Below are 12,289 nucleotides of genomic sequence, written 5' to 3'. Positions count from 1 at the left end.
CACATATTCTATTGATCACTAACTAGTGAAAGATAAGTATACACCTGAATGGAATGGGTGGTCAGATTTAGGGTGGAAAGCAAACATCAGCGTTTATTGAGCACACATGAGAGAAGGTGCAGAAGCAGAGACTCTAAACTATGTAAAACAAGCGTGCAATATAAACCTGTCTGTCTGAATAGAACCCTGTCTGTCTGAATATAAACCTGTCTGAATATAAACCTGTCTGTCTGAATATAAACCTGTCTGTCTGAATATAAACCTGTCTGTCTGAATATAAACCTGTCTGTCTGAATATAAACCTGTCTGTCTGAATAGAACCCTGTCTGTCTGAATAGAACCCTGTCTGTCTGAATAGAACCCTGTCTGTCTGAATAGAACCCTGTCTGTCTGAATAGAACCCTGTCTGTCTGAATATAAACCTGTCTGTCTGAATATAAACCTGTCTGTCTGAATAGAACCCTGTCTGTCTGAATATAAACCTGTCTGTCTGAATATAATAAACCTGTCTGTCTGAATATAAACCTGTCTGTCTGAATATAATAAACCTGTCTGTCTGAATATTAACCTGTCTGTCTGAATAGAACCCTGTATTTCTGAATATAAACCTGTCTGTTGTCTGTCTGAATAGAACCCTGTCTGTCTGAATAGAACCCTGTCTGTCTGAATATAGACCTGTCTGTCTGAATAACCCTGTCTGTCTGAATATAAACCTGTCTGTCTGAATATAAACCTGTCTGTTGTCTGTCTGAATAGAACCCTGTCTGTCTGAATAGAACCCTGTCTGTCTGAATAGAACCCTGTCTGTGTGAATATAAACCTGTCTGTCTGAATATAAACCTGTCTGTCTGAATATAAACCTGTCTGTTGTCTGTCTGAATAGAACCCTGTCTGTCTGAATATGAACCTCCAGGCTTCCGTTGGGACCCACCTGTCCAGGAAGATGTCGGGTAGCGGGGGATACGTCCTCATGTCCGGGACGCGCTCGTGGACGATCACCATGACGAAGGAGGTGAACCCGAACACGAGCATGACGTAGACCGAGCTGACGCCCGTCTTCCACAGCTCCGGGTCCAGCCGGCCCACCGGGTGGTTCTGACGACACTTCCCGTTAGAATGGGCGTGGCACTGCCCCCCTCCGGACGCGGGTCCCGACCCCGACAACGACCCCGACCCGTTACACTCCCTCAGACGCAGGTCGCTCCCGTTACAGAACCGGTCCCCTCCTCCTCCGCTGGCCCCAGGCGAGGCCCCGGCGGGGGGGGCGGTCAGCCGGCTCGAGGCCCAGCTCCTCCACGAGCGCCTGGTTCTGTCTCTGGAGGCGGCGGAGGGCCAGGGCCAGGCGCTTGATGTCCCCCAGGACGGCGAGGCCCAGCGGGGGGTCCGCGCAGGTCGGACTCGGTCAGGACCAGCAGGCTGGGGCCGTCCAGGCGGTGCTGGGTGCACAGCAGCTCTACGTACTCAGAGAAACCCTGGTCCCTCAGCCACCAGGCCACCTGCTTACAGCTCCACCTGCTCACACTGGCCTGCGGGGGCGCCATTCCTCCCACTGAGAGAAGAGGAGAGAAGAGGAGTTAGAGGAGAGAAGAGGAGTTAGTGGAGAGAAGAGGAGTTAGAGGAGAGAAGACAAGAGAAGAGAAGAGGAGTTGGTGGAGAGAAGAGGAGTTAGTGGAGAGAAGAGGAGTTAGAGGAGAGAATAGGAGAGAAGAGGAGAGAAGAGGAGAGGAGTTAGAGGAGAGAAGAGGAGTTAGAGGAGAGAAGAGGAGTTAGAGGAGAGAATAGGAGAGAAGAGGAGAGAAGAGGAGAGAAGAGGAGAGGAGTTAGAGGAGAGAAGAGGAGTTAGAGGAGAGAAGAGGAGTTAGCGGAGAGAAGAGGAGTTAGAGGAGTTAGTGGAGAGAAGAGGAGTTAGAGGAGAGAAGAGGAGTTAGCGGAGAGAAGAGGAGTTAGAGGAGTTAGTGGAGAGAAGAGGAGTTAGAGGAGAGAAGAGGAGTTAGAGGAGAGGAGTTAGAGGAGAGAAGAGGAGTTAGAGGAAAGAAGAGAAGAGGAGTTAGAGGAGAGGAGTTAGAGGAGAGAAGAGGAGTTAGAGGAGAGGAGAGGAGTTAGAGGAGAGAAGGGGAGTTAGAGGAGAGGAGTTAGTGGAGAGGGAGAGAGAGACAGTCAGGCTGTCAGAGAGTCAGAGAGAGTTCAGGACACCCAGCCCAGACAGACCCCACCGACACCCACCCAACAGGCAGCTGTTTCACTGTCTAATCCGGGCCTCAGTGATCTCTCGGACAGCCCTAACCCGAACCCTAACCCTAACCCTAGCCCTAACCCTAACCCTAGCCCTAACCCTAGCCCTAACCCTAACCCTAACCCTAACCCTAACCCTCAAGCTGATTTGGCTTAAGTTCACTCACAACAGGCTAATGCAGCCTAAACAAACGGACCAGAACCTGACCCGGGCCGTACTATAACTCTGCCCACGCTGAAAGCCTTGTGAGGGCACGGGACGGTCATCACCGTTTGTTCAGAATGAATCGGCTCACAGCACAACACAACAACTCCAGGCCACTGGGGGATACTGCTAGTGAGTAGCCCTAGCCCTAGCCCTAGCCCTAGCCCTAACCCTAACCCTTACAATGCGGGTCTAGGGCCCCAGAGTTAGGAACAGAGCCAGCTAAACCAGAAACCAGCTCATCACTGCGCCTCTAAGTCCTAAAAAAGTCAGTGATGACAGCAAGAGACTTTTCAGTAAAATCACTCAGCAAACAGACATACTGACCCACGGAGAGAACTGCCTCAGTCCCACAGAGAGAACCGCCTCAGTCCCACGGAGAGAACCGCCTCAGTCCCACAGAGAGAACCGCCTCAGTCCCACAGGAGAGAACCGCCTCAGTCCCACAGAGAGAACTGCCTCAGTCCCACAGGAGAGAACCGCCTCAGTCCCACGGGAGAGAACCGCCTCAGTCCCACAGAGAGAACTGCCTCAGTCCCACAGAGAACCGCCTCAGTCCCACAGGAGAGAACCGCCTCAGTCCCACAGAGAGAACTGCCTCAGTCCCACAGGAGAGAACCGCCTCAGTCCCACAGAGAGAACTGCCTCAGTCCCACAGGAGAGAACCGCCTCAGTCCCACAGAGAGAACCGCCTCAGTCCCACAGGAGAGAACCGCCTCAGTCCCACAGAGAGAACCGCCTCAGTCCCACAGGAGAGAACCGCCTCAGTCCCACAGGAGAGACCTGCCTCAGTCCCACAGGAGAGACCTGCCTCAGTCCCACAGGAGAGAAGTGCCTCAGTCCCACAGGAGAGAAGTGCCTCAGTCCCACAGGAGAGAACCGCCTCAGTTCCACAGGGCTCCTCTCTGGTATGATCACCCTCTGCCCTCAGCCAGGCTCTCTGTTCTCTCCCTCCCTCCCTCCCTCTCTCTCCCTCTCTCTCTCTCTCCCTCCGCCTCTCCTTTACCCTCTGCCCTCAGCCAGGCTCTCTGTTCTCTCTCTCCCTCCCTCCATCTCTCTCTCTCTCTCTCCCTCCCTCCCTCTCCCTCTCTCCCTCTCCTTCACCCTCTGCCCTCAGCCAGGCTCTCTGTTCTCTCTCTCTCTCCCTCCCTCTCCCTCCCTCCCTCCCTCTCTCTCTCCCTCTCCCTCTCTGAGCAGACCCTTGCACCTGCTGATAACATCCAGCTCCCCATCACTCCTCCTTCTACTCCAAAGGTCTGACTGGGCTCATCCCCAACTCCAATAACCGCTGAGTCAGCTCTCCAGCCCACTATCACAGATACAGGCTCACTGGGCTGCAGATAGAAGACAGATAGAGACCCACAATGCACCAGGTGGCCCCATCCTATCAGTGATCTGGGGGAGCGGCTGGGAACATTGAACATGTGATCAGCTCAGACTTCTAACTCCAGCCTTACTTGAGTTGATTTAAAAAATATTGTGCTGTGATGTTATGGACAGAGACAGCGCATGTTATGGACAGAGACGGCGCATGTTATGGACAGAGACAGGGCATGTTATGGACAGAGACAGGGCATGTTATGGACAGAGACAGCGCATGTTATGGACAGAGACAGCGCATGTTATGGACAGAGACAGCGCATGTTATGGACAGAGACAGCGCATGTTATGGACAGAGACAGCGCATGTTATGGACAGAGACAGCGCATGTTATGGACAGAGACAGCGCATGTTATGGACAGAGACAGCGCATGCTATGGACAGAGACAGGGCATGTTATGGACAGAGACAACGCATGTTATGGACAGAGACAGCGCATGTTATGGACAGAGACAGCGCAGGATCGAGAAGAACTGTGTGTAGAGAGAGACGTGTGGGCTTGGGCCAAGACACAGAGGACAGACATGAGCGTGAAGGGACAACCCTAACCCTATACTGGGCCATAGTGGGATGGAGACAGCCGGCAGGATGAATGTCTCTTCGCTAGACAACTCTATGGAAAACAACCACTGAACGAGGCCGGGGCCATAAGCAAGAATGCCCTGTCAACGCTCTGACCCTATCAGTAGGGTTAAGGTTAGGCAACGCTATGACCCCATCAGTAGGGTTAAGGTTAGGCAACGCTATGACCCCATCAGTAGGGTTAAGGTTAGTCCATGCTCTGACCCTATCAGTAGGGTTAAGGTTAGGCTACCAGCTGAACAAGCTGAGCTGGTCAGAGTGACCTCATCACCTGCCAAAGCAAGACAGGGGCATTCTGCTCATATCCAGGCACACAGAACAGTAGTTCTAACAACATATCTAATCATAAATCAATATTAGGCGTGCAGACTATGTGGCCTATGATTGGGGAAGGATTTCACCATTCATGTGTGACACAACTGTGGCCCTTCCTGACAAGGCTGCTCTGACCCTCCCCATGAGTCACAGGGTGAACAATTTAACAACTGGCTGCCATGTCAGGCGAGGGGTTATGCAATATCTGAAAGTAGGCTATACAAGACTAAAACCTTGCTGGTCTGGTTCTGTCGCCCTATAGCAAGGAAGCCAACGCCCGGCTGTGTGACATGATGTAATATTCTATAGGATAGAAGCTCTAGAAAGTGAATTGTCTGACTACGAATGAAACTATTCCCGGCTAATGTAGACCGTGATAATAACTGGAAAAAAAAAAGTTAGTTCTTTCGCACACAGACAGCATGTTCAAACACTGGAATGTGTTGACACCCCCATCCAAAACCCCTATGTAGCCTACTCACCATGTAGCCTACTCACCATGTAGCCTACTCGCCATGTAGCCTACTCGCCATGTAGCCTACTCGCCATGTAGCCTACTCGCCATGTAGCCTACTCGCCATTCAGCCTACTAGCCATGTAGCCTACTCACCATGTAGCCTCCTAGCCATGTAGCCTACTCTCCATGTAGCCTACTAGCCATGTAGCCTACTAGCCATGTAGCCTACTCACCATGTAGCCTACTAGCCATGTAGCCTACTCACCATGTAGCCTACTGGCCATGTAGCCTACTAGCCATGTAGCCTACTCGCCATGTAGCCTACTAGCCATGTAGCTTACTCACCATGTAGCCTACTCACCATGTAGCCTACTAGCCATGTAGCCTACTCACCATGTAGCCTACTCACCATGTAGCCTACTCGCCATGTAGCCTACTCGCCATGTAGCCTACTCGCCATGTAGCCTACTCGCCATGTAGCCTACTCGCCATGTAGCCTACTCGCCATGTAGCCTACTCGCCATGTAGCCTACTCACCATGTAGCCTACTCTCCATGTAGCCTACTCGCCATGTAGCCTACTCGCCATGTAGCCTACTCACCATGTAGCCTACTCACCATGTAGCCTACTAGCCATGTAGCCTACTAGCCATGTAGCCTACTAGCCATGTAGCCTACTCACCATGTAGCCTACTCGCCATGTAGCCTACTAGCCATGTAGCCTACTCACCATGTAGCCTACTCACCATGTAGCCTACTAGCCATGTAGCCTACTAGCCATGTAGCTACTCACCTTAACTGCAGCTGCTTTCTACCCAACACTGTCCGTCTAGCCGAGGTCTCGTGGTTCTGGAGGACAGCAGCTCAACTAAAGTCTAGAGCAACTTGTTTCAGTCACTAACACGTCCTAACTTTCTCTCTGTGGATTAGGATTCATCCAGTCACAGTCGTGTCAGCGTCTAGTGGGGTCTGACCAAGCGAGTCACATCCTCCTCAACACATGACTGACTCAAAGAGAGAGAGAGCTTTAGTCATGGATGGAAACAGAGTGGGAAAGAGGGTTGAGGAGGGAGGGAGAGAGAGAGAGAGAGAGAGAGAGAGAGAGAGAGAAAGAAAGAGAAAGAGAGAGAAAGAGAGAGAGAGCTTTAGTCATGGATGGAAAGAGTGGGAAAGAGGGTTGGGAGAGGGAGAGAGAGAGAGAGAGAAAGAGAGAGAGAGGGAGAGGGAGAGAGAGAGAGAGAGCTTTAGTCATGGATGGAAACAGAGTGGGAAAGAGGGTTGAGGAGTGAGAGAGAGAGAGAGAGAGAGAGAGAGAGAGAGAGAGAGAGAAAGAGAGAGAAAGAGAGAGAAAGAGAGAGAGAGAGAGAGAGAGAGACTTTTGATGTTTAATGAAACATCCTTACAAAAAACTAAACAACCACCACTTCAACACCACACAGGAAAAAAAAACAAAAAAACAAGCCCACTACAACCAAAACCACCAAATAACAGAAACAAAAAGCAAACAATAGCTCATAACAGAACCAGGAGGGTCCAATCATAATTCATCCAGACTATTTTCCAAACTCCACAATCAGGGAAAGTGGTAGGGTAGAAAAGAGAGAGAGAGAGAGAGAGAGAGAGAGAGAGAGAGAGAGAGAGAGAGAGAGAGAGAAAGAGGAGGGGATAAAGTTACGAAATATCCTATGCCTTCTGATTCTTTTAGACAAATAGCTGAAGTTGAAAACGCATCGCTGTTGTTACATTGTAACATTGGCGTCAATTCAAAGATATTCATTCGAAACATAACCTCTGGCTGTCAAATACATATATATGTAAGGTTACCCCTCGCCATAGCCCATAGCCCACACTTACCGACACAGTGTAGTTTAGATATCAGAAGACTGTCACATCCATGCGTGTCTTCTGCCTATCTGGGAGCAGCCTGTCCACAAAGAGACTTGATCAACATGCTCCTGACCCGCTCCTGACAGCCTGGCAACGGCGAGTAAACAGGAAGAGAGGGTAGAAGAGCCACTAAACAGGAAGAGAGGGTAGAAGAGCCACTAAACAGGAAGAGAGGGTAGAAGAGCCACTCTGTCAAGAGCACAGAGCTCCCATGCTTTACATGACACTGACCCCTGCTGGCAACACCGCGTTTTCAGTGGAAATAGCTGCTTTGTTGAAACAGCATCATTATTTACACAAAATAAAACTTGTTATTCAACTTTTCTTGTTGAAAAACAACAAGAAACTGAATTGTTCAGATCGGCATCTCTGTAAATATGCGCACGTGCCGTTCTGCAGAAGTCCTACCATGTGAAAATGCGTGTGCATGAATAAGCTGAGCGCCCCTATTAGCTCACCACCTGTCTCTGACCCTCACGATCCGGCAGCGGAGCTGGCGAGGCAGGGCCTTCGGAGGCAGTAGCCCAATCAGACAGAAAGGGTTTTAGCTGCACACGAAATGACCAGTGAAATTGTGGCTTCAGCAGGTGCCGAAGACGTGGGTGTGAGGGACGACACGGGCGACCCCGACGGGGTGTGTGACACAGCGGACGTTGAACAGGAGTGTGTTTGTGAGACGAGCGAGTGTGAGACAAGCGAGTGTGAGCGCGAGGGCAGTCCATCGCTGGAGGTGCTGGAGGAGCTTCTGCACGCGGCCCCGCGCTCCTGTCGCCATGGAGACGAGGTGTGGCCTAACCTCTATCTAGGAGACATGTGAGTGGCCCGTGTGAATGTGTGTGTTACATGTATGTTGTACGGATTACTATTCACAACAGGCATAGGGTGTGTGTGTGTGTGTGTGAGAGAAAGAGAGAGAGAGAGAGAGGGAGACAAATAGAGAGTATGTAGGCTAGATAGTAGACAGTAGCCCACCCTGTCTCCCTCTCTCAGGTACATGTCTCATGACAAATATGGGCTCTGGCAGTTGGGCATCACTCATGTCCTGAACGCAGCCCATGGGAAGATGTGCTGCGAAGGCAGTGACGACTTCTACGGGACAACGGTGAGGTACTATGGTGTTCCAGCCAACGACCTGCCCACCTTTGACCTCTCACCTTTCTTCTACCCCGCCGCTGAGTTCATACACCAGGCTCTCAGCTCAGGAGGTGAGCTCTGGTACACACACACACACACACACACACACACACACACAGGCAGGCACACACACACACACACACACAGGCAGGCACACACATGCACGTAACACACACACACATGCACACGCACGTGCACAACTTACCCAAACACATACAATACGCACAACGGGTGTATGTGTGTGTGTGTTTCAGGCAAGGTGTTGGTGCACTGTGCCGTGGGAGTGAGTAGGTCAGCAGCGTTGGTCCTGGCCTTCCTCATGATCAAGCAGGACCTAACCGTCATGGCCGCCGTGCGCCGGGTCCAGCAGAGACGCTGGGTCTTCCCCAACCGAGGCTTCCTGCAGCAGCTCATCCACCTGGACCACGCCCTGCTGAGACAGAGGGATCGGCTGGACTGACCACACACACACACACACACACACACACACACACACACACACACACACACACACACACACACACATTCACGTCTTATCATGTCTCATCATATCATGACTCATCATTTCATAGAGACAGTGACTCAGTCGGTCTCCAGCAGTACGGCAGTGTGAGAGTCAGGGTTACAATCCCACCTGGTCCCCCTCCACCAGCTACCCGCCACTCAGTGGTGACAGCCTGCTACTTAGCCTCTCTCTCTCTCTCTTTGTTTATCTCTCTCTCTCCCTTTCTGTCTCTTTTTCTCACTCTCTCTGTTCTTCCTCTCTCTTTCTAGAACATCGTATTACTGAACAGACTCTACTGAGTCACAGCAGCAGCTCCCCTCTCTCTACAGTAGAGACCAGTGGCGGCTGGTGACTCAAAAAACTGAGGAGGACAGGAGGAAGAGAGGCGAACCGCCCATGGGCGCCGGGGGGCACTTTCCCTCAGTCAGTTATTATTTGAAATATCAGCTTTAAAATGTGGATTTAGTCAGTTTTAGCATATGAAAAAATGAATAACACTTTCTTTAACTACATGCAGCATTTGTTTATCATATTCATGATAAAATATTACAAAACAACAATAAAGCATTGTAAGCAATAGTTGTTGTAATGGATTGTACTCTTCTCTAAAGAGAGAAAATAATTGATATTGGTGAGGTGCTGGAGAGGTTAGGTGATATATGAACAATGTTTTTGATTAGGGGACACTGAGGTGTGCTGGCTCTCAAACAGTTTGTTGGCAAATAGATTTGACAACTGGACAATGGAATACGTTGCACAGCAAATGCAGTATCCAACAGTTCGCTCATGGCTAGCAATGGTACAGCTATGGGATGAGCTCATTTGGGTTGCTTTCAAAGCTGCCACTCTTATGTTGCTATAGCCTACAATTACCAGAACAATATGAACATTCAGTTGAAAGTTTTGGAGGAGGAATAAGCACCGCAAAGCGATCAATTCTCACGCAAGCAGGAGCCAGGCTGTGGATTTCTCTGATCCGGTGTTGTGACCCAGTCTCTTTTTTTTTTTCTTTTTTTTTTTTATAAATCTTTATTAATCAAGGTACAAAACAGTACAAAATGTACATTACAAAACAATACAAATTGGCAACAATCAATCAATACAAAGAATGAAATAAAACAAATTTAATTTTTTTTTGCGACCCAGTCTCTAGAAATGTTTTGGACGAGTTGCCGCCAGTTTGCGCCTCCAGCCAATCAGCAGCCTGCCTATGCTGTAGCCTCACGTGCACCTCGTAGCTAACGTTACCGGCTATAGCCAGCCAACTGTCGTGTTCAGACGGCTCTAACTCAAAGTATTTATGTCAGCTTAGATTTTTAGATGGCTAGAATCAAGACAAAAAGACAGTTTGATGTATAATATGTCCCATCATACTTTCGGATGTATTATATTATGGAGCTACGAACACACAAAAAGTCTCCAATGGCGCAGGGAAGAGAAACACAGACATCAACGCCGACTCAATCGGCCTTCACTGTGGTGAATCTGGAATCTGGAATGTGATTGGACTAACAAAATGTCAATCATTAAATCCTGTTCGGAGTACAGTACTGTCCTCGCTTGCGTTTTGGCCAATCACAAATTAGCAAGAAAAAAAGGCATTACGTTGATTTAATATAAAAGAACCCGCCCTAAAGGAGGCTAGCCTCCCTTCCATAGATATCTATGGGTCCTCCAGCTGCATGTTATAGATGTCACTGTTGGAGCTTTAGAGTTAGTTTGTGGAGCTTTAGAATTTCAATAATGGGTTTTTATCCATAGGGAAAACCTGCTTTATGAACAAAAACTGAGATAATATTAATTATAAATAAATAAATTCATATATTTATATTTAAATCCCTCTCTTCTCTCCAAAAACTGAGAAGGACTGTCCTCCCCTGCCTCAATGGACGCGCCTCCACTGAGTCCTTTTGCCTCCAGGGAAAGAGAATAGACCGAACCCAGAGCTAAATCGGGGGTCACCCAAAGAGCCACCTGCTCATGTCCCTCACACACCACACACACACACACACACACACACACACACACACACACACACACACACACACACACACACACACACACACACAAATACACGGCAGGGCAGAAAGAGAGCCTAGTTGCCAGAGACAGACAGACAGTTGAGGGAGAAGTCCAGGAGTGTGTGAAAGCCATCACTCCAGGCAGGGACCAGGCATGTCGGATGGCAGACAGACACAGGACCTAGCGGCCATCAGGGAGCTGGAGCTCCTCCTGGATTCCTGCAAACTGGAGCTGACCCCCATTGACGAGATCTGGCCCAACCTCTACATAGGAAATGTGTGAGTATCATGTTATGATCTTAGCATAGTCTCTTAGCATAGTTGCTGTTTGCTGAGTTCTCCGCTGAAGTACTGTATTGCTGTCTGTATTGATCTGGCTTCCAGTCAGTTGCCTGCTCAATCATTGACTGCTTAGTCATTTTCCTCACAGACTGTTAATGGGATGGTTATTTTTGGCCACTGTGTTCTGTCTGACGTGCATGTGGTGTCTGTGTGTGTGTGTGTGTGTGTGTGTGTGTCTGTGTGTGTGTGTGTGTGTGTGTGTTTTCCAGGGCCATTGCCCAGAGCCGAGGTGCGTTACAGAAGCTGGGCATCACTCATGTTCTGAACGCTGCCCACGCTAAGCAAGGCAGTATCGGGGACCAGAGTTTCTACGGTAACGCCTGTCTGTACTGTGGAATCCCTGCTGAAGACTCCGCCCACTTTGACCTCAGCCAGTACTTTCGACCTGCTGCAGACTTCATACACAAAGCTCTGAAGACAAAAGATGGTATGGCGGTGTACGCGTGCGTCTGTGTGTGTGTGTTCATGTGTGCGTGTGTAACATACGGCCATAGTGTTCTAGTGTAAAACTAATACTTGAAACTTTTATGTACATCCTTGCATCCTCTGTCATATCTCTATAGCTCAGCGTAGCACAGCTACATAGATAAAAGACTCTCCCTCCTCTATGCAGGAAAGGTGTTGGTGCATTGCATCATGGGTATGAGTCGTTCTGCCACGTTGGTCCTGGCATTCCTGATGCTGAGACGGCGTCTGACGCTGCGCGACGCTCTGAAACACATGATCCAGCGGCGAGCCATCTACCCCAACAGGAACTTCCTGTCTCTCCTCCTCGCCCTCGACACACAGCTCACATGCAAGAGGAGGCTCTGTCCTCTCCTCTGACGACTCCACTCATCCCTCTCTCCTTTCACCCTCCCCTCCTCCTCCTCTTTGACTGTCGTCTCTTCACCCCCTCATGCCTCCCACCCACTCTTACCCACATTTCATTTAACCATTATTTGTAAATACTGACTGATAAAGATTGTAGAAATGGCCCATTATGTACAAGCTGGTCCTTAGTTAAAGTATGTTGTATATACCGCCGTAGTTTTCTTCAAGTATTCCCTTCAATTTCCAATCCAGACTCTCAGACGACAATACGTGTCCTCTTGACAAATCAAATGCTCTCATGCGTGTACGACTTCTGTATATAGCGTGTACTGTGTGTATCTAGTAAATGTCAGATGTTTATTACTTCTTCAGACTGACTGGGTAGAACCAGGCCAGGTCCAGCCTGGCTTATGTGCG

General features: G+C 49.5%; 1 protein-coding gene and 1 pseudogene across 2 annotated transcripts in view; one reads left to right on the top strand and one right to left on the bottom strand.

Moving 5' to 3' along the window:
* Nucleotides 1-7,156, bottom strand: part of LOC311329640 (sphingomyelin synthase-related protein 1-like) — an 11,770-nt pseudogene extending 4,614 nt beyond the window's left edge. The window contains exons 1-2 of the transcript XR_014631344.1: nucleotides 7,025-7,156; nucleotides 932-1,549 (exon numbers count right to left, since the gene is read on the bottom strand). The product of XR_014631344.1 is annotated as a sphingomyelin synthase-related protein 1-like (transcript). The remainder of the gene's footprint in view (nucleotides 1-931; nucleotides 1,550-7,024) is intronic.
* A 3,715-nt stretch (nucleotides 7,157-10,871) lies between these two features.
* Nucleotides 10,872-11,884, top strand: LOC311328453 (dual specificity protein phosphatase 13A-like; the record flags this gene model as incomplete). Its single annotated transcript, XM_084461280.1, has 3 exons — nucleotides 10,872-10,996; nucleotides 11,269-11,486; nucleotides 11,673-11,884. The coding sequence occupies 3 exons, from the start codon at nucleotides 10,872-10,874 to the stop codon at nucleotides 11,882-11,884; spliced, it is 555 nt and encodes a 184-aa protein (XP_084317406.1).
* Between the last annotated feature and the right edge of the window lie 405 nt (nucleotides 11,885-12,289).

The sequence above is a fragment of the Borostomias antarcticus genome, assembly GCF_949987555.1.
Source record: "Borostomias antarcticus genome assembly, chromosome: 2".
Lineage (NCBI taxonomy): Eukaryota > Metazoa > Chordata > Actinopteri > Stomiiformes > Stomiidae > Borostomias > Borostomias antarcticus.
The sequence above is the reverse complement of the archived record's forward strand: the minus strand, read 5'-3'. Positions and strand labels throughout refer to the sequence as shown.